At 38.6% G+C, this 20,257-nt stretch overlaps 1 protein-coding gene across 5 annotated transcripts in view; it reads left to right on the forward strand.

Moving 5' to 3' along the window:
• Nucleotides 1-10,001: 10,001 nt before the first annotated feature.
• Nucleotides 10,002-20,257, forward strand: part of SLC44A3 (solute carrier family 44 member 3) — a 40,834-nt gene continuing 30,578 nt past the window's right edge. For 3 of the 5 annotated variants that reach the window (XM_062581434.1, XM_062581435.1, XM_062581436.1), the window contains exons 1-9: nucleotides 10,002-10,067; nucleotides 10,243-10,350; nucleotides 12,253-12,395; nucleotides 13,004-13,140; nucleotides 14,310-14,403; nucleotides 15,932-16,101; nucleotides 16,659-16,748; nucleotides 17,418-17,542; nucleotides 19,136-19,322. In XM_062581434.1, coding sequence (XP_062437418.1) covers nucleotides 10,041-10,067; nucleotides 10,243-10,350; nucleotides 12,253-12,395; nucleotides 13,004-13,140; nucleotides 14,310-14,403; nucleotides 15,932-16,101; nucleotides 16,659-16,748; nucleotides 17,418-17,542; nucleotides 19,136-19,322 — 1,081 coding nt within the window. In that variant the 5' untranslated portion in view covers nucleotides 10,002-10,040. Of the gene's footprint in view, nucleotides 10,068-10,242; nucleotides 10,351-12,252; nucleotides 12,396-13,003; nucleotides 13,141-14,309; nucleotides 14,404-15,931; nucleotides 16,102-16,658; nucleotides 16,749-17,417; nucleotides 17,543-19,135; nucleotides 19,323-20,257 lie in introns of those variants that run through there. The other 2 variants (XM_062581439.1, XM_062581438.1) reach the window with 2 other exon arrangements.

The following is a 20,257-nucleotide window of genomic DNA, read 5'->3' on the forward strand; positions in this document are numbered from 1 at the left end:
AAGAGCCCAGCTGTTCCCTATTTACCAAGGGGTGGGACTGTGGCATGGAGAGGTAAAAATACTTGTTTGACATCAGTTAGTGAGACACAAAAGAACTAAGAAGCGATCTGGAGGCCAAATCCCTACATATGATCCCAATCCTACGCAATTTTTTTCTGCAGGAAGGAGCAAGTCAATGCAATATTAATGGAAGAAGCTGCCAAAAAATATGGGGGCACACTGTGTGCAAGTTGGTGGTATACCCCTGGTGTGCTGCAAAATGGCTCTCTTTTAGCAATAGTAGTTAGACAGCTAGCTCACCTGCAGATTTCTATGGTTTCAAAGAAAAGCCAGATTTAAAGCAAAATTATAATCACCTGTTGACTCTAACTCTTCTAGCATAGTTATATACACAAAATAAAGTCAAATTTAAAATCATTGTTTGCTATGGCATGCTGTTTTCTAAGCCAAGTATTGACAGAAAGCTGGATTAGTACATATTTGCCTATGTAAATACAGAAATTTGAAGCATAAAGGTCACAAGTTAACAGGGTGAAGAAGGTTTTGCATGATTCACCCACAGATGGTAGAAGTTTTGGCTTTTTACTATAAATCCCCTTTACTGGTAGACAGGAAGGATCATGGGAATTCCCAGTCATATGCACATCCTTTGGGTTTTATAATCTTTACTAAATAGTTAGCATTATCAGCAACTTTATATTGCGCAAACATGTTACGTGAACAGGAAACTGTATTGTACTGCCATACTCAGAGCACTTTGAATTTTAGTCACTAGAAAAAAGATCAATATCCTCTTTTCAAAAAACGTCTTTCCATTATTAAACATGCAATGATTGCAACAAAACGTTGTTTCTTCAAATAGCTACTCACAAGAGATATTTTTACCTTCTATCAAGTGTTTTTGCATCATACATTATGTAACAGTTTACTCCACTGTTACAATATGTAGTTACTAGGAAAAATGTAGTTCTTGCAGGAGCAGCTAGTAGAGTGATAACTCTTTTTTGTTGCATGAAGATTAACAAAGTACAGTAGCTATCCCATAACTTTACTGACAATGTGATGGATTAGGAATATTGTTTTTCTGTTACTTAACCATAACAGATATATAACACTCCTAGGTTTATGTGCAAATGATGAAAATGAATCAACACTGCAGCATTTATGTATAATTTTTGTTTGTCTACTACAAAAGTGATATCATATCTCACCATAAATATATTTTATAAAATAAAGTTGCTTATAAGCTGCATCAGGCTTCCATAATAAGCATTATATTCACAGTGAATGACTTATTATTACAGAAGCAGTGCTATTAATGGCAAAGAAGCCTCAGAAGAATGTAGTTCTTAAACCTAGTCTTGAAATGAAACAAAATTAACTTCGGTAACAGTACTACAAGTATAATAAATACCAGTCTTACTGCTACAATAGAAGAGCTGTTTCTTCTTTTACTTTACACAATCAACAGAAACATTAGTATGAATTGATTAAATTGTTGTATGCAACTTTATGTGATACCTGAAGAACAGATGGATCCCTGAAACAGTTGGCCAATGACATGGAGCTGTGAGGCTTCTGTTTTTAGTGTCCAGCTGCTCTAACTACTGGAGCTTAATGTGTACATAAAGGATGAGATGTTAACAGAGGCAGTCTGATATTTAACATATGACAATATCTGATACCTTTTGGATAACAGAGATCAAAATTAAAATGTCATGGAAAAAACTTTTTAGGTTTTAGGACTCTTCTCTGAAAAAGTAGCATATAATGCTGGATCCTACAAATTCTTAATAGAGAAGTCCTTAGTTCAGAAAGTAAGCTTTACTTTGTCGGAATAATTTCTCTAGCTCTAATACATCTAATTTCGAGTTTGCAGAAATGGACCATATTTCTTAGCAGATACTTTCATTATTGGACCTTTATCCTGTAAATAACTGTTTCTACAAAGATGACTACATAACTCCTATGAGTTAGAGCTACTCATCTGAGAGAGTTTTTCATCTGTGACCTTGGTGCTGATTCAGTGTAACTTTAATAAGGATGAATGAACTGTTTACGTAAGTCATGCCATCACACACTCTGTAGCACCACTACTGGCTGCTAGGTTGGCTGTTGCATTCCACTCACCCTTGATTTTCCTCTCATGACTAATCAAGGTGAAACTTTGATTGAGGGAATAATTCATGAGAAGTGTTGACTATTAAAATGTGTCTCTATAGGAATATGAAGGTAAACCAGAGGTAGTATAAGCAATAGGTCAGATAAATAATTGTGGGCCATTATCTGACACACTACCTACAGACTTTTTTGGACTTGATGTTCAAACATCAGTGTTTTTAAAGCAGTTTGTATGTTCTTTGCCACTGAGCAAACAGAATGACACATTTTCTCCTACTATTGGCATGTGGACAAGCAGGATGTTCAATATTCTTTTTTCAAGCAGAAAGCATGTCTGTCTGTCTTTTTAACATCTATTGCAGTGGAACTCTGGATCTCATCCAATTTTATGAAATGTTGTAGAAGCACAGTATTACACAATGAAGAGCCATATCCTATGATGTGCAGCTCCTCACTACAGCAATGATTATTCATATATATATATATAGTATATTACAGACTAGGCCACCCCGTGAAGCCTAAAAACTTGAGTAGATTCTTCATGATTACCCCCCATTGGTGGGGCAGAGATCATCAGGCTGGTAAGTTTGAACGGCCTACATGATCTAATGTCTCCTCTACATAAATGCTGTTATTTATAAGAAAGATAAAACAGGAAAATATAAGCCTCACTATACTGTAAAAGGCTTTATGTTTTGAAAAGAGAACTATACCATACAAGCAAAATTCTACATGCTTTTAAAGCTCCATGCAAAACAATAAATGTGTAGACACAATAAATCCAGGAAATTAGTTTTAGGTAGTCACTAAGGGTTCTAGTGAAAAGCAGTTGCCAGAAGAACCAAAACTAAAATTGACAATAAAATTGCACTTAAACCACTTAGAAGATACTGTAAACAAATTCCTACTTTACATGAGAACTTGTCTTCTGGAGTTCATAATCCCACTTCTGCTGTAGTCAAAGATTAGAGCTGACAAAACTGCCCAAGAACGACATCCTCTGGGTAAATCTGTGAGAGCAGCAGTTCTTCCTGCTGGGCAGACACAGTGTTCCTGCAAAGGCCCTAACATCAAGCCAAGCTCTCTGTTTGTACTCAGTATGGTTATTTTTCATAGGCATTATTCAATAGCTGAACCTACTTCATTAAAATAAATTATCCTTACAAGAACTAAACTATCAATAAAGGATTCTGTGCTGGCACAAAAGATTTCCCTCTGCTCATCTCAGTAAGCATCTTACTTAACTCAGTGTAGATTAAAAAAACACGCTGCCCTGGTCTCCACCTAGTTAATGAAAAACTTCCATCCTTTTCATTCAGAACTAGACCTTACTATATAGGCCACAGATTTTTCTATAGACCCTGCGTGGTCCCACTTCATGCCTTTTGCTAGCTGCCTATTTGATTTGGGTTTGTCTTATGTTTTTCCCTGTTTCCTTCGCTGTTCTCAAGAATTTCCTCCATCCTTGCTTCTGTTTATATGACTTACAGAGCAAGTCAGCCTCTTAGAAGCTAATGACATCCAAATCATTACTGCACTTTCACTTCTTAGTTTCTCTGAACTCAAACAATACCCTTCCCTGGCTTTTGTTATGTGTTGTGAAGAGCAATCCAAATGCTTCTCTGTGATGGATGCACTAAGACCTATCAGCATGTCTACTCTTTGGACTGGAGAGGGACTTTAACAGTCCTGAACAATGGAAGTATTTCCAGTTCAGGCTCTTTCCTCTTAGGCTATGCATGCCATTTATCAGTCAGAACATTTAGTAAGTACCTTGTAATTCTGACATTCTGCAAAGCTGCAGCTCTATTGCTATTTCTTCTCTGAGCTTGTAAATAAAGTACAATGTAATCCTAAGACATTGACCTCCTTGCTCTGCTCCGAGACCTTGAAATGAGTCAGTTCTAAAGTTTATTATCAGCTTCAGCTCAACAAACATGTTCAGAATACTTTCCTAGGGTCAGACTGTATTTTAGCTTGTGTATTGACAGGGCTGAAAGAGCTCTTTGTGCAGATCTCCACTTGCTTGTGAGGAAACTGAAACAAATTAACTTCGTGGCATATTTCTTCCCTGAATGATTCATAGGAGTGATAAATCACAGGAGGGTTGGTTGTGAACAGAAGTAAGCTGAAGCTATGTAGCGGGGCTGTAAGAATTGCATAGTCTATTCTTCTAGGTCCGTGAGGAATCTACTCAGAAGTGAATATTCTGTAATAAAAACAGAGTCCCTCAGTTCATTGGAAATACCCATAATAAGGTGGGGTGGTTGTTCACTGGAAGCTGGAAATAATGGGGAAGTGGCTTACTAATTGATTAGCTTGTTAAATCCAAGTGACTTTTAGGGTTGAGAAGTGAAGCACCACTAGAATAAATACCGTGTGTCTTTTGTGAATTTTTATTCGTGATTATGTGGATAACACAAAGTACTTAATTTTCCAGCTGTAAACATATTCTTTTATAGTTTTATCAGAAAAGCTAACATTATAAAGATGACATAAGTCATAAAGAGGACTGGATACGCTAGATACATAGCACAAACCTTTTTGCCAGCTGATCCAGTGGAGTAAGCGACAGTACTAGCAGGTTGATCAGAGACCAGGTGGGGTGATTTGAGGTGCCAGTCAGCCCAGAGAGCAACAAGACACTTGGTCAGTGGGCATTGTGGATGTTTGCTGACAGCAGAGGAAAGGTAATATTCCAGCTGCATAGGAGAGTGGTATTAGCAGTTCTAGATTATCTTGCTCATTCACCACAATTCTAATACCTTATGCACCTTCTGGACTTGTACAATTGCTTGCTAAACTTCTGCATAGCCTTCATGTTTCTCCTCTGACCCCTTCTTCCCCTGCCAGTTGTATACTTCCCTATACCAATCCCGATCTGCCTTAGCTCTCAGTGACCCTCTTTGTCCAGTCTTCCTTTTCAGCCATCTTCTCCCGGCTCAGCCTCATTCACATCCAGTCTTAACCTTCCCTCAAATCCTTCATGCTATTCCTCTGCCAGTCCTCTGTCCATCTCTTCTCACTGCCTGTCATTCCCCTACTGTCACAGTCCTCCATTTCTCTTAAAGAGAAAGAACTCGTAAAAGAACTCTTAAAAGAACTCTTAAAGAGTTCTGTTTTTAATGTCTTTGCTGAGCAAGTCCTGGCTTTCACAGGCAGGTCACAGATTACACAGGACACAGACATGATGGCCCACCATGTCCCACGTTAAATTAGATGCTCTAATGATCCTTGCTCATACTGACTTTTGTGAATCCCTTGATCCTCCGCTGGTAGTTTCTAGGCCTTGCTTGCCTTATTCATCATGTTATGCGTAACACTCCTTATCAGCTGCAAGAGACTGTTTACCAGCAATAGCCGCTCCTCCTTTTGTCTTTCTCTACATTCATCGCAGGATCCTTCTGCGCCTTCCACTGTGCCTGGACACCATCAGGACAATCACTGAGACGCAAGCAAAACAGAGAAAGTGCGTGACAGGTCAGAAGCATGTTTCAGGGCAGTGCAAACAATCTTAAGCAGGCTCAGGAATACACCATGCAGATAGTCTTCAGACTATTTAGCTATGAAGGCCAGAAAGATGAATGAGCCTACAGTGATTTATCAAAGCAAATGTGAGTGAAGCATCTCAGATATGATAAGAAGCAGAAAGCACTGCTTCCCTTTGCGCATTTGAAATTTTTGATTCGAATCATGATTGTGTAGGAATTTCTTTACTACTACCAAAAAAGGGCATTGTATTTATTTAACATGGATACTATAATGTTTTCTTCTGTAATTTCATTCTTAGAAGTGATTGAACAATTTGGGCTGAAATTGTCCACAAATCTTTAACACAGGCCATGAGAAATTTTAGTCTGTGAATGGTTCAAGTGAGGCAATGTCATAAAGGAGGTCTTAAAGTGGAAAGTGACAGGAAACCTAACTAACAGCTAATTCAATGAGACAGCTTGAATATCGTAACTGGCATTATGTTAATCTCTGGGTGTTTCAATTCAAGATTTCCAGATAACATAGCTACGTATGGAGAACACTGCCTTCTTGCTAAACTACTGTACATAAGGAAGATCATTTGAGAGTAATGGAAATTATACCCTACTGTGCCTCCTCTAATTAGACAGAAAATGCTTGCTTTTATGTTGACTTTCTCAGTTACTGTGTCCTGCTATTAAAATAATTATTGTTTCTGCCTTGTCTGACCCAGAGGAAGATACAGATAGGAGTAGTAATCTGACTTAACCAGCCTAGCAAAGAACTGTAATGTTCTCATTCAAGGCATTACTCACTCACACCATATCCTTGCCCCAGTTTTAACCAGCTAAGTTTCTTGGTACGAAGGAGGAGCCAGAAATGTAGGCAGCATCAGGATTTGTTCACCAAGATTTGTTCTCTGTGAATAAACAACACACTCATAAGGTATAATAAGAACATTGTGATTAAGGCAGAGGCTTGAAGTCGGGAGATGAGGTTTGTGCCTGGTTTTCTTCAATATATTCTGGGTAACTTTGTGAAAAAAACCCTTGAACCAAAATCAGAGAAACATGTTCATGAGTTTTCAGTGCTGCAGTATTTCTGTTGCTGATGCAGATGAATATGTGTGAAGATGGACAACATGTAAATAAAGCTCTTAAAGCTAGGGGTAGTTTTGAAAATGTAAATGTTAATCTCCCTTCCATCAGCTGCCCTAGCACAACATACCAAGCAGGTTAAACTGACTTCCTGCCAGCTTGCGTGAAGTATTAGGATTTTAAACATATTCTTTGCCTTTAGACGAAACAGTGCATACTCCAGAGAGCAGGGAAGACATAAGTGAAAGCAGACCAAAATCGTACCAATACCTCCAGAAAGTGGCCATGATTGGATACAAGACTTGGATATTATAAAATCAGCATGTTGTCTGAGTAGCCAATGGATTGAGACTACATGCTCCAATTTAGGCTTCCCACTACAGCAAGAGCATAAGCCAGTGCACACCTCTGTAGCCAAGTCATTAAGTCACTAGGCTACTAATAAAGGAAACAGTCCTGGAATCCAGTATTCTTTTTTTCTAGATTTTTTTTAACTTATTCCTATTTCAAGTAAAGCTGAAAACAGTTCTACAAAATGGCAGTTTAAAACTTTCTGCTCTCCACTAACTGTTTAAACTATGCAGCTGCAAAACCTTCCCATGCTGTAAAACTAAACTTTTCCTTGGCCATAGAAAATATTAATGAGCAAGAGCTTTCAGTATTACACTTTGGATATGGGTGTTTAAACCCCTTATTAGATATGAGTCCTGCTTCCTGGATATATTTTCTAATTGTAACATGAAAATCTTCATTTATAACTATTTGCTAAGCACAACATAAGCCTCCACGCTGGGCTGAAGTATGTTTTGTAATTCTAAACGGTGGAGCAGAGCACCACCTAGTGACGTAAGATAAAATTACTGATCAGCTGCTAAGAACGTGCTCTAGCTGATCATGTTTCAAATTCAGGAAAAAGAACACAATTAAAAATTTAATTTACAGTTAAAATTTATGCTCTCAAAATCTTGAAGATTTTACTAGTAAGTGTAAGATGACATTTCCTATCCTGATTGAAGGGAAACAAGAATTATGATTGATATTGTTGTTAAAAGGAGGCCTTACTCCTGATTCTGTCGCCCTCCCCCCCCCCCCCCCCCGAACTTCAGCTGCTTGGAATCTGGCTTTAAAAAGACTTTTTTTTTGTTCTGCTTGCTGTTTTCCTTTATTCACAATAAGAATGTAAGGCAAAGCTTAAGGAAAATAATTCCAAAAGGGGCAGATCAACAATGGAAGCTAGTATTAGTATTTGATGACAGCAAGTCATCAAATTCTAATATTAACCTTCATCACTGGCCTGGTCCTTTCTGAATGATTTTCCCAGCAGATAATAAGGTTACTCTTTGTGTCTAAGCAAGTTTCAAATTATTAATAATTTTGGTTGTTTTTCTTGATATGTTCAAAATATTAGATTTCCTTTACAGGAAAAGAGTTAAGCATTTCACATGAAATTTTACAGAAATTCATATTTCAAGGGAAAATGAGTTTTACTTTTGTTCTTTTTTTGCTATGTATTTTAAAAGTACAATAGTGCAAATGGATGGAAAAGTTTTTGTACATCCTCTATTTAGATTCTGCAGACACAAAATTACTTCTGCAAAGTGTACAAAATTTTAAACAATTTTATTCTAAATTTTAGACAAATTCTTAAAACATTGTACAACTGATGAATGAACATTAAAAAGTAAAACACTGAGATAGATAAGAATTGTGAGCCTAACTGATGTTAGAGATCCTTCCTGTCATGTTTTCTCAGCAACCACATTTGTGTTATTTTTTAATTTAAATCAGAATTGTACTAAGCTCTGTTAAATTCAGTTAGAAAATAAATTTCAGGAGATTAACCTTTTAGAAAAATGTATTTATATTTAAAATCATATTTATTTCCAATTAACCTAGAAAGAGCCTGAAATACACTGGGCCAGAGATTCATATTTTTTTTTTTATCCCAGTTCCTGAGATTAGCAATTTACTTTCACATCTATGCTATTTTTTTGACCGAAGTTTCATTCTGTGTTTTTGCCTGAGCACTGGAATAAATTCTTTTTTCTAATCAAAATGCTTCAAAAATGCTCTGTCTCCTGGACAAGCTGTACCAACTCTTAAATGGCTTTTCACAACAATTTCCAGTTAGTTCTGTTTTACTGTGGTTGCAGATGTTGCACTGCTTCTTAAAGAGGACGTCTTTCATATTGATCTTCATGGAAGAAGAAAAAAAGATGTACTTTTCATACTGCTTTCGAATTTATAGCATTACTTGTCTTTAGACAGTATTATTGAGCTGAGCATAGTGAAAATATAAAACAAAGACAGCATAAGAAAATCAGTCTTTAAAACTGGCTGATGATTTCTGCATTCATTGGTCATTCATATCCCAGTTCTGATCTACTTCAGTGTGGTTATTCCTGTGCATACAAAGTTCATACTAAGACCCATGGGAGGTAATTATGATCTAACATATACACAACCTCAGTAATGTCGGTGTAATGTAATTGTGCCACCCTCAAAAAAAGGGGAAGGGGGATCTGCGACTGATTGGAGTTATTTTGATAATGCAACTTGAATAGCCAAATGGGTATCAGTTGGCTTTTCCCAATGAAGCAGACAGCATACTGTACTGACAATAACAGTAAACAAATCTACAGTAATTTCTATAAATGAACTAGTTAATGGTGACAAACACACCTCCCAAAGCAGCCGGGGTACGGCCGCAAGCCTGCAGCGGCGGGCGCGCCCCGCGCTCTCGCGAGCGCCTCCCGCCCGCAGGGGCGCTGCGCTGCGCCGGGGCCCGCTGCCCGCTGCAGGCCGGCCCGGGGGCCTCGCTGCGCAGCTCAAGCGGCTGCTCTCGTCCCTTTGCAAAAGCTCTGATTTCTCCACTGAAAGTTTAATGTATTGAAGGAAAATAATTTGAAGAATTTAGGAAACGTGAACTCCCCCCGTGCTTGCACCGGGCTCTCAGCGGCCTTCTGCCCCTTCCCGGGGGCAGCGTTGAAGTAAGAGCCCGCCGGTTACCCGGCCGCGCCGGCAGCTGGCCCCGGGGGCTGCATCCCACCGCCCCTCATAGTGCTGCGGCTGGAGGTTTGGGGCAGAGAAAATGCCACTTGCTTCAGCAAACGCAGCTGCCGGCTGGGCCGCAGCCGCTCGGGGGAAGCGCTCGGGAGGCGGCCGCGGTGGCGGGGGGAGCTGCCGGAGGGGCCCCCTGGGCGCCGGCCCGGCCCCCGGCTCGGCCTCCGCCAGCCCCGCCGGGAGCGCCGCCCGCCCCCGCCCGGCGGCGCCGCGAGGCCCGCCCGCCGCGGCCGCCCCCGCGCAGCGCGGCGCGGCGCGGCGCGGCCCAGCCCGGCGGGCGGCGGGAGCATGGCGCGGCGCGAGGGCCGGCAGCAGGTGAGCGCCGGGCGGGCGGGCGGCCGCGGGGGCTGCGAGGCGGCCCGCGGCGGCGGAGCGGGCGCGGGGCAGCGCCGGGCGCGCGGACAGTTGTTGCGGGAGGGGCCCCACGCGCGGCGGTGCTGCGTGCGGCGGGGGCCCGGCTGTTTTTTTTTTCTCCTCTCTTTCATTTTAGGATCCTGAAGATAGAGTTTCTGAACTGAGGGAATGGAGACCACTCATTTATAGAAAGTGCACAGACATTCTCTGGTTGATTCTCTTCTTTATTTTCTGGGCTGGTTTGGTAAGCATGCTTTCCCTTGAAAGAGAAACGAGATTCAGAGTTAAGGGGCTCTGCACAACTGTATATTAAATGTAAGGTGAAATAAATATGGGCATAGACGTTAGGGTCCCAGGATTGGACTGGACCAGAACTGGCAGAACTTGTAGTGGTGCAGGGCTCTGTTTTCATGTGTGTTAACATGGACTTCAAGTTCTGCCCATATATTTCAGTTTCTATGTATATACAGGGCTGGAGTTTACTTTTGGAGTTTACTTTTCTGCAAATAAACTAATCTGCCAATGTGTGCTTGCCCTTACTCCGTATTACCAGCTTTCTTCTCTTTGTCCCCTTGGGGCTTTCTCCCCACCCCTTTCCCCCCATTATATCCATAGTTTTCACTGTGTTTAACTTTGCTGATAGCAAATGTTCTTTTATTTTTAATTCCATGATGAGGTACTCTTCTTTCCCTGAGATGCCTACCTTGTTCCATGAGTGGGTAGTTAACTTTTTATCCTCCTCAGTCATTTTGTGTCCCAAGGCTTTAACACACATGATCTGAGCTCTTTACCAAATACAGAATGATTAATTTCTTTCTAGGTATTCTAAAGGTGGTATAATGCTTAGCTTTTAGACTTTCTGCATTGGGATGTAGATGCCTAAAGAAATAGCAGCCAAAGAGGTCAAAGAGACCCAGAAAGGATTTGTACTTGTAGCCACTTTAAGTGCCTACTTCTGAAATGTGGGTTCCCAGACCCTGCAAGATCCACTGGAATAGCAAAGTAAAGGCACTAAATCTAAGTAATAAAACAGTTGTGCTTGATCTGATATATACAGTCTCTCCCCAGCACTTCTGATATTCAGTTACTCTTTGTGAAGCAGTAATGGTTCAAGCAGGACTAGCTGTTGCCAGCAGTTGGTGTGTAGCCAAGAGCCTCACGTATTGTCCTTAGTATATGTGAAATGTGGTTCACACCCCATGAAACAGAGGAGATGATTGAATCACCAAGTTCTTCCATAGCTGGAGTGCTATGAATAAACTGTTAGGTAAAGTAATGCTCGGGGCTTCACAAACTTCACAGAAAAGGAATTACTGATTCTTGGCACTTGGAAAGGTTCTTTTCGTGCAGCTTTTTGGCCCATCATGGTACACAAGAGCAGGATTTAAGCTGCATTCCTAGAGTGTCTTGTATTGACAAAGGGGTGTCCCCTAGTCAGTAGTTGGAGGTGCTTTGTGGACCCTGAGTCTTACTTGGACCTGACTTTCAGTGGTGGTAATTTCTTCAGGAAGCAGAGCATCTGAAAGCTCAGAGCAGGGACACTCAAATCCAGACTGTGGATCTCTGCAGGTTTTTTCCATGTATGTTAAATGGTGCATCTTCCTGAAATTTGAGATAACATGCATTTTAACTATAGTTTATGTGCTTAAAATATACCTCTGATTAAAGTCAATAACATCTGCAATGACTCAACATTTCTGCACATGTGTTGGCCAGGTATATCATGAAAGGCACCCTGAAAAATGAGGAGCAGGCAGTTAGTGGCCAGAGTGAAAAACTGTAGGTTGAGTGATCTTGCTTATTGACATACAGAAACTCTGGTAGAGGCTTTTTGGCACCTTACTGTTTCTTTCTAGATGTTTTAAGCATGAGTCTTTCTTCTGCTGTATTACTCTGCTTAATTAATTACATACTTTTCAGTTTCTACAATAAATAAGGAAAAACTCTAAAGAGATTATAGAGCTTAACTTGTCCATATTACTTGCTCTGGCCTTGTGCAGAATTTTAGATAGTTTTTAGACCAGAGTGAATTTTAGGTTTAGCTGTTTGCCTTCACGCAACAAAAATGCATGGTTAAAAGGGAAATTTATGGAAGAAGAGGGAAAAGACGTGGTAGCATGATTTCAAAAGAAAAATGTTTTAATAGATGTTTATAGCTGGCTATGCTGTGATGGCTGGTGCTGCAGAAAGACTTGTGCTTGGATACGACAGCTTCGGGAACATATGTGGTAGGAAGAACTCTCCTGTAAAAGGAGCACCTCTTTCTGGACAGGACATGACTAATAAAAAGTAAGTATATCAGATAATGCCTAAATAAAACAAATCTTTGAGATCTGAGCATAATTTTATAGGATATCTATCTTCTAGTTGTCAGTCGTATACATACATGCATATACATGCGTATATTAAAAGACATAAATAAGAATGCTGCAAAATAGTGAATGAAGCTAACAGTTAAGATGGAATGTGAAAATGTTCTACATCTTTGTCCTTTATTTTGGCTGCTTCTTAAATACGATTGCAAATAGGACTTTTGCCAAAACAGCAGTCATTCTATATGCACAGATATTTATATTTACGGAAGTTTCTTGTTAATGTTCCCAGTCATCCTGTTAGATTCCTGTGCATCAGAACTAGTCCTCTTAGAAAGGGATCCCTCTTGACAGGGGGATGCCATTTTAATTCCATTTACGAATTTAAAATAAAGTGTAAAAATGTAGCATGTTCTCAAATTACTTCTTAACTTTTAGCTTCAAAATCTTTTGTTTCATTTTATGTGGAAAAACACAATTCTGTTTGCATTGTAATACCTTCAAAAGATGAAAAGGTTCTGAATTTAAACCCGTGAATACCAAAAATACTGTTTTTTGAAAGTAGGGTTTTTTTTTTCTTCCTAGGTATGTGTTCCTTCTTAATTCATGCAACCTGGAAATGCGAAGGTTTGAAATCAGTTCAGTTTCCTTGTGTGTGTCTAGTTGTCCACAAGAGCAGCTCAACTCTTTGGAAGACCTCCAGAGTTTTGCAAGGAACAATGGTATGCCACAGAGAGTATGAATGTCTTAATATAGCCATAGAACAGCTGAGCAGCTTTCACTTTATTGCTGATATGCCTGCTATACTGCGGAGTCATTTCTTACTGTTAATTTCCTGAGCAGTCCATAATGACAGGAAATAAAACTTCTTTGTGACCTATTTCAAAGTCACAGTTTTCAGAAATCTTACAGCTCTCTTAAGTTAATTCAAAAGTTGTTGCAGCCCAGTGCTGAGATTATCCCGCTGAAAACTGGCAGTTGAAAAGAGCTAATGTAGTTTGTTGGAGGTGCCAGTAGGTGGATACCGCTCACACGCTATTTGAGAAACATGTCCAATTAGTTCTTTTAAAATGATTTAAAACTATGATGGGATTATTAATTCCAGAGATATACAAAAGTTGTTATTCCTTTAGAAATCAGAGCCTAAAGTTCTCCACAGAGCTTTTTTTAAAATTCTGCTATTCAAGATGGACATGATGTCAGAAGTAACTATTGTACAAAAGGGGTAGATCCAGTTCATTAATTTCTAACAAATAGATAAACTGTGGCCTGACCCTTAATCTGTGGGGTGTGCATAAGATGCAGACCACATGAGTATTACCTATGTGTACTGGAGGTTAGAATACTATCTCCTCTGGTTTTCTTGTTTTGTTTGGCAAGAAGTGCTATTTAAAATAATAACAATTGTTTTAATCTCGTTTTGGAATATTTTGCCATCTTCTGGTATTTACAGAGTGCTTTAAACACCCGTGATATTACGTGAGTAATTTTAGTGTAACTCAATTAAATTTTGTGAACCTCCATCCACACACTAAAAAGATCTGTTGTAGTTTCTGTCATTAAAGGCATTTCCATTGCCTTAACTCTAACAGTTTAGACATGAAGTATAGCGTTGTGGAATAAAAAATGTGCCTGCTGCCGAGGAAAATCTGTAAATGGGAATTGTGGTGAAGTCTAGATAACTAGATTCCCCAGATGTTGCTTTAATTTGCCCATTAGCTGGTTTGTTATTTTCATTCTCAGTAGAATATCGCTAATGGATATGGCCTGCTAAGGGATCAAAACAGAAGTGAACTGAAAACTTACTTGAAAAAGAGCTTTTCCACAAAACAAACTTTAACTAATGTCAAATTACCGTTGGATTTTTTTTTTTGTTATTATTATTTCTTAGGTTCTTATCTCTGTGTTTACAACTTGAATATTTCCAGTTACACACTAAATCCAAAGGCATCTGAGCTGTGTCCCACACTGCCCGTTCCACCAAGGTAAGAATTACTGGGTACTTTAATATACCCTTGAGTATAAACAGTTTCTTAAGAATTATTAGTTCCTCATGTTTTGTGTTTGATTTCATGCTTCACAATCCAAATGTTTTTGCTTTGTTTATTTTTGCCCATATCTCATTATACATTCTTGTGTGTGCGCATGTGAACGCTGTTTCCTGTCCACAAAATGAACAAGAACTCTATTCCTCCACCCTTTAGAGATTTTCCCTACCAAATCAGGGACAAAGCTCTTATTTTGCCTTCCACATGAGCAGGAACTTATCTGCCTGCAAGGACTTTTCCGCAGACATTTGCTCACTCCCACAAGGTTAAGGAAAAGGTGCTGTGCTGTCAGCAGGCCTTGCATTATTATCCTGAGCCCAGAAATTTTCTGTCAGAGTCAATTCACACCCAGCTTGCTTGAAACTTATGTCTGTGGAAAGCACTGGGCAGATGGACTGTCTTTAGCATTTGACAACACACGAAGTCTGGATATTGGTTTAGTTTGATTCTTTTCTTGTTTAAAAATTTGTGAGTCAAAATCCTTAAGTCCTAGGTTAATTTTAAATTCCACCATTTCAAGAAAATACATCAAATTGGAACCTTTGTGTGGCAGAGCTAATTTATCTACTGCTCTGAACATGAGAAAATAGAGGAAAAAAATAAAGAGAAGAGAGCAGGAGACACATCAAAGCGTTACTTAGTGTGGATCAAAGGAGGGCATGTAACTTTTTGAAGAGATAAGGCATGTTTTACTTCTTTCTTTGACATTTTATGCTTTTTTTTTTCTATTTGGCAAAAGAACTCACCAAAGTTATTTATGTTATCTAGTCACAGTTCCTAGTAGAATTAAAGTCAGAGAAGTATTAATGTGCTGATGAACTGATTTCTCCTTTTTAGGTATGAGTGTGTGTTCTGTAGATGTAGTACAGTATTGCCAAGTAACTTTGGTGGGGTTAATTGTACCTTACAAACATTGTTTTCATGCTGCCTTTAGGATGCTTAAATATCCTAAAAACTATGCAAGGTTTTTGTGGTCTAGAATTACCTACAACAACATAGCTTACAGCCGTGCAAGCATGAGTTTAGCTTTTACATAAACCTGTGGGAGCAAAGCAGGTAAAGCCAGACTAGTAATTGAATAGATGCTGTTGGTGATGAAGACAGTAGGTCACTTTTTTTCTCCAGGATAGTTTTGAATGGATCTAGCACTATAATACAGGCATGATGCTGCTAAGAGTTCATTTTTCAGATGCAGCATAAAACTACCATCTGACCATTAGTAACAGACTGCTCCAGTTCCCAGTGCCCTGTTGTGTCAGACTTTTTGTGCAAGGTCTCCCGTAGGTGGGAAGGGTGCCTGTGAGGTTGTGGGTCACACTGGTCAGCTGCTGCTGCAAAACGGTGTTGAGGGTGCTGGTAGGGTACTACAGAAGGCTTGAACTAGAGCAGTGGAATTGATCTCTGAATTAGACACCATATTTCCAGTAATGAGCATTTTTCACCATCTTTGTTTTTAACCTTCCAGTAAATCTTTTCTATTATTTAATCGGTGTGTTCCACAAAATCCTGAGTGCTATTCCAAGTATGCATCTGTCTTAATAAATATGGTTAATGAAATGGATGCTCTTCACCGTATTCTGTCTGGAATATTGGCAGGAAGAGATACTGTAATAGGACTGAGTGTCCTTTCACTAGGTAAGGTTATAAATAAAAAGTAAACAATGATGTCTAATTAAAATGTGAAGTTTCAAATGTTTTTATCAATTTTATATTTTAAATTTAAAGTACTGATCAATTTTATATTTTTAATTTAGAAGTACTGATCTTTTTCATACTTTCTGGGCAGAGTTGTTTTTTAAAAAATGTTTGTTATCAGAAGACTTTTAATAAATGAAATGTGGGCCTTTTAGAGATCAGACTTTGTGTTCTTAGATACAATCTATCATTTATCTCTTTTCAGGGGACTCTTAGAAACTATTGATAAAAAAATAATAGCGTCAGCATTAACATTTTGATTTTAGCTTAAATCTTATACAAAAGTATTATCAAAAATCTAATGATTCCCAAGCTGAAGTATTTCAGTTATTAGTTTGTTATTAGTAAGCCAAAGAGATCTGCTTTAAATGTTAGAAAGGCTGCCAGTTTTACTAAATATTGTTGCTTTTGAGATTACTGTTTATCTTTAAAGTAATTAATAGTTAAGTTAAATAGTTTGTAACACTCACAATAACCTTACTTTGTATATTTTTCAGCCTTCTCTTTTATGCTGGTTTTAACCTTCAGATTCATTCGAACACTTCTGGTGCATACTTTGATTGCTCTGGTTGTGTTTGGGTTGCTATGTAAGTATATTTACTTACGTAAGTGTATGTGCTTGGTTGAATGGATCATTTCACTGAACTTAAGGATAGGCAGCTGAACAAATAGCAAATCCATTTCTCCACAGCCATCCTCAGTAAGCTTAAGCTTAACACAGCCATTTCTAAGCAGAAGTTGGCCTGCCTTTGGGTGCCAAAACTGGCTGTGGAGTTCCAACAAGAGCACCATAGTGGAGTGTTGAGACGATGATTTTTAATTATTTATGGATGCTAGGAAATGATGTCTTTTCTGGCAAATGCAGGCAGATATGAAAATGCTACCATTTCAAAGAAAGTTTAACAAAGTTTGACATTGCCTATTTTGTAAAGAGAGAGCTATAAGAATGTGTCTAATCAAAGTTAGACATTCCTTAGAAGTTATGCTTCTCATCTCCTGAATGAAATTACATGGCTGAGTTTTAGGAAGACAGCAAGAAAACCAAACTTTCTGCTGCATTTTTACCTCAAATCAACAGACCATCATTGACACTGTAGCTCCCTGTTACACTACAGTATTCCTCAGCTGAATTTGAGTTAGGAAGAATGGTGGCAAAATCATGAAGTGTCGAGTAGAAATCAGCCTGCCGACAATGTAGACTTTAGCGCAGCGTGAGGAGTACTGCTGGCCTTCATACGGACCTGTGTTTGCTGCAGTTGTCTCAGGAGTTCTTTGGTGGCTCTACTATGACTACAGGAATGACCCCAGCACTGAATTGGAAACTGAAAGGGAAAATATAAAATTTCTACTTGGATATGCTATCTTCTCTACAATAGTTACAGTAAGTAGCATTTTACAATAAACAATGAGAGAGACTGTAACTTAAAAACTTGAACAATAGTGGTTGTGCAACAATTAAAATACTTCTGCTTCCTCATTCCTTTCAAGTTTGAAATAGTGGATGAATGAAAAGATCTACTTATATGCATTTAAATAGTTTTGTATTTTCATCATGAAATTCATGTGTCAGGACAGGGCTTTCTGCCACACTGAAACCCTGTACAAACACTGTTAGCACTGGTATTGTAGAAATGCAGGAATTAAGTTCCATTCCCATTCTTCTCTGCATCAGCTAACTGGAAAATCATGCTGAGTGAACAGAGAGGCAGTGGCTGCGTGTGAATATAAAATCTGTGGATTCTTCTGTCAGCAGAAGAAAGGCATGGCATGTCTTTTAGACTCTTCTAGTCTATGAAAGAGGATGGGCTGAAGCTTAGGTAGTAGGTCAGTGTTTAGGCCTCAAGTTACAGGGGTAAATTCTGCTTTTCTTTTATTGATTTCTTATTTCCCAACATGAAATTTTACTGTGACTTACCACCTTTAAAGTGATTTTTTTCACTCTGATGTTGCAGTGTCAAAGAAGTCATTGCTCAATGTAAGTATGCAAAAATTTGTCCATTGTTCAGGAATTGTCAAAATCATATTACTGTTGTCCTTAAAACAAAACAGAATGGAATTCACCAAATATGAACAGTCTGTCAATTTACTGTGACAGATACAAGTATGTTGCACATCAGACTTTTTTTTTTTTTTCATATCCTGGTAAGTTATGAACAATGACCTTTTTACTTCTGTGAATAATAAAAGAATAAGTTCATTTGTAAGCATGTTCATTCTAGTACCTTTCACTGTTATTTGTAGAGCCCTGGAAGCATCCACTGCTGCAGATTATTCTTCTCTTAAGAGCAGATGGCTTCTTTGTAGAAGAAAAGTAGAGGAACAACTGCCACTGGTTTTATTTATTGTTTTATAAATTCCAGCCTGTCTTTTAAAAGCTGTTCATACTTCTTTGTAAATGATAAAGGGAATTGGACTTTGTGGAGTTTTTGCCTTTGCTTTTCTTTTTTTTTTCCTTTGAGAAGAAAATAATTTCTTTGAATGAGGTTTCATTTTATTTATGCTTTGTCTCCATATATATACAGCTGTCAAATCAGCTTATCTTTGCTGCTGTCCTTTCTTCAGGAAAGGACTGATCCTCCTCCAACTGTGAACAATGGCAAGCTGACCTAGTAGGAAGGAATTTTAAATGTTCATAACGTACAGAGTCTATGAAAGCAATGTGTAACATGTAGCATACATTTTTGTTCATTACATTAAAGCAAGAGGACTGCTTGTATTTAGTGAGTTGCAGTTTTATGAATCCTATTTTGTTTTAAAGAAGCAGCAGCAACATGATTTCATAAAATGAGATTTTAAGCCACAAGCTCTTTGAGAAAGTAGCAGTGTCTCAGAAAGCATTTCTAAGCACAGTAAGTTCATGTAAAATGCCTTGCTGTAATGTCTTCATGGAATCCATATCCTTTGACCCCATATTTGACAACTTTAATACTTCTTAAGGAAAAAAATAACTATTTTTTTTTCTCTCCTGTAACAGGTTGTTGTGCTTTCCCTCCTGCTTGTACTAAGAAAGAGGCTTCGGTTCACAGTACAGCTCTTACAGATTGTTAACAAAGTAATTAGCAGAATTCCTTTCCTCTTGTTCCAACCACTTTGGAGCTTTCTGATTCTCATTGTCTTCTGGGTATTTTGGGTTGCTGTGCTACTTAGCTTAGGAACTGCAGGTAAATATATGCTTTCCATGACTGGGATGAATGCCATCTGTTTCCTAAATTTGCTTCTTAAATATGGGACTGTATGGTGTTAGGGTGCAAAATGTGGGCTAGCACTGTTGTAGAGCTGTGTTATCCTTTCCTTTCTCGTTCCTTTATGCTTGTTGGAGCCTTCAGCATTGCCATAGTTTTGTGAGCCATAGCACTACTAAGAGAGATTTTTGTTCCTAGATGCAGGGTTCTTTCTCATTTATTTAGTTTATGGTTAGATTATGGAAGATCTAGTACGTTTGAAGTATTTAAATGCAGAAAGTAACAGGAGGGGGGAGACAACTTTTAGTGCAGTTGTTATGAAATGAGAATATTAATCTTCTGTGAGAAGTGAGATAAACAATGTCCAGTTGTCTTGGAGAAAGCATTTTGTTTCTGAGCAGTAGTTTGGTGAAAACTACTATACTCATTTAGCTTGGTATACTAGTATTTGAATTTACTATACTTACTTAGCTCGGTATACTACTATTTAAATTACTGCAGCGGTCCTTACCTCTGAAGGTGAGGTGATATAGAGGAGATTTGTTGTATAGATAGAGAATCATAGTATGAAAGATCTGTAAGAATAGATTTTGAGTATGGAAGTATTATTATTGAGTATAATGTATCATTGTAAGATTTCTCATTCATTGAACGAGGAATAATTTTGAATAATTTGGTATGCTAGCCTTTGGTGCAGCATCAGGACACCCAAGGGAGGGCGAGATTGTCCTTACAAAGAACATCATCAAAAGAAAGGAAGCTAAATGTAGCTGTGGGGATAACTTCTCAAGGAGACATTAGTCTTTGCATATAAGGAAGCATTATGATTTGGGGATTTGTGTATTTTAAATTTCTAGGACCGCTGCTAGGTGTTCAGTGTTCTCCTATAGGCTGAAGTAGATGCTGAATTCACA

Source organism: Rhea pennata, chromosome 8, assembly GCF_028389875.1.
Source record: "Rhea pennata isolate bPtePen1 chromosome 8, bPtePen1.pri, whole genome shotgun sequence".
In the NCBI taxonomy this organism is placed as follows: domain Eukaryota; kingdom Metazoa; phylum Chordata; class Aves; order Rheiformes; family Rheidae; genus Rhea; species Rhea pennata.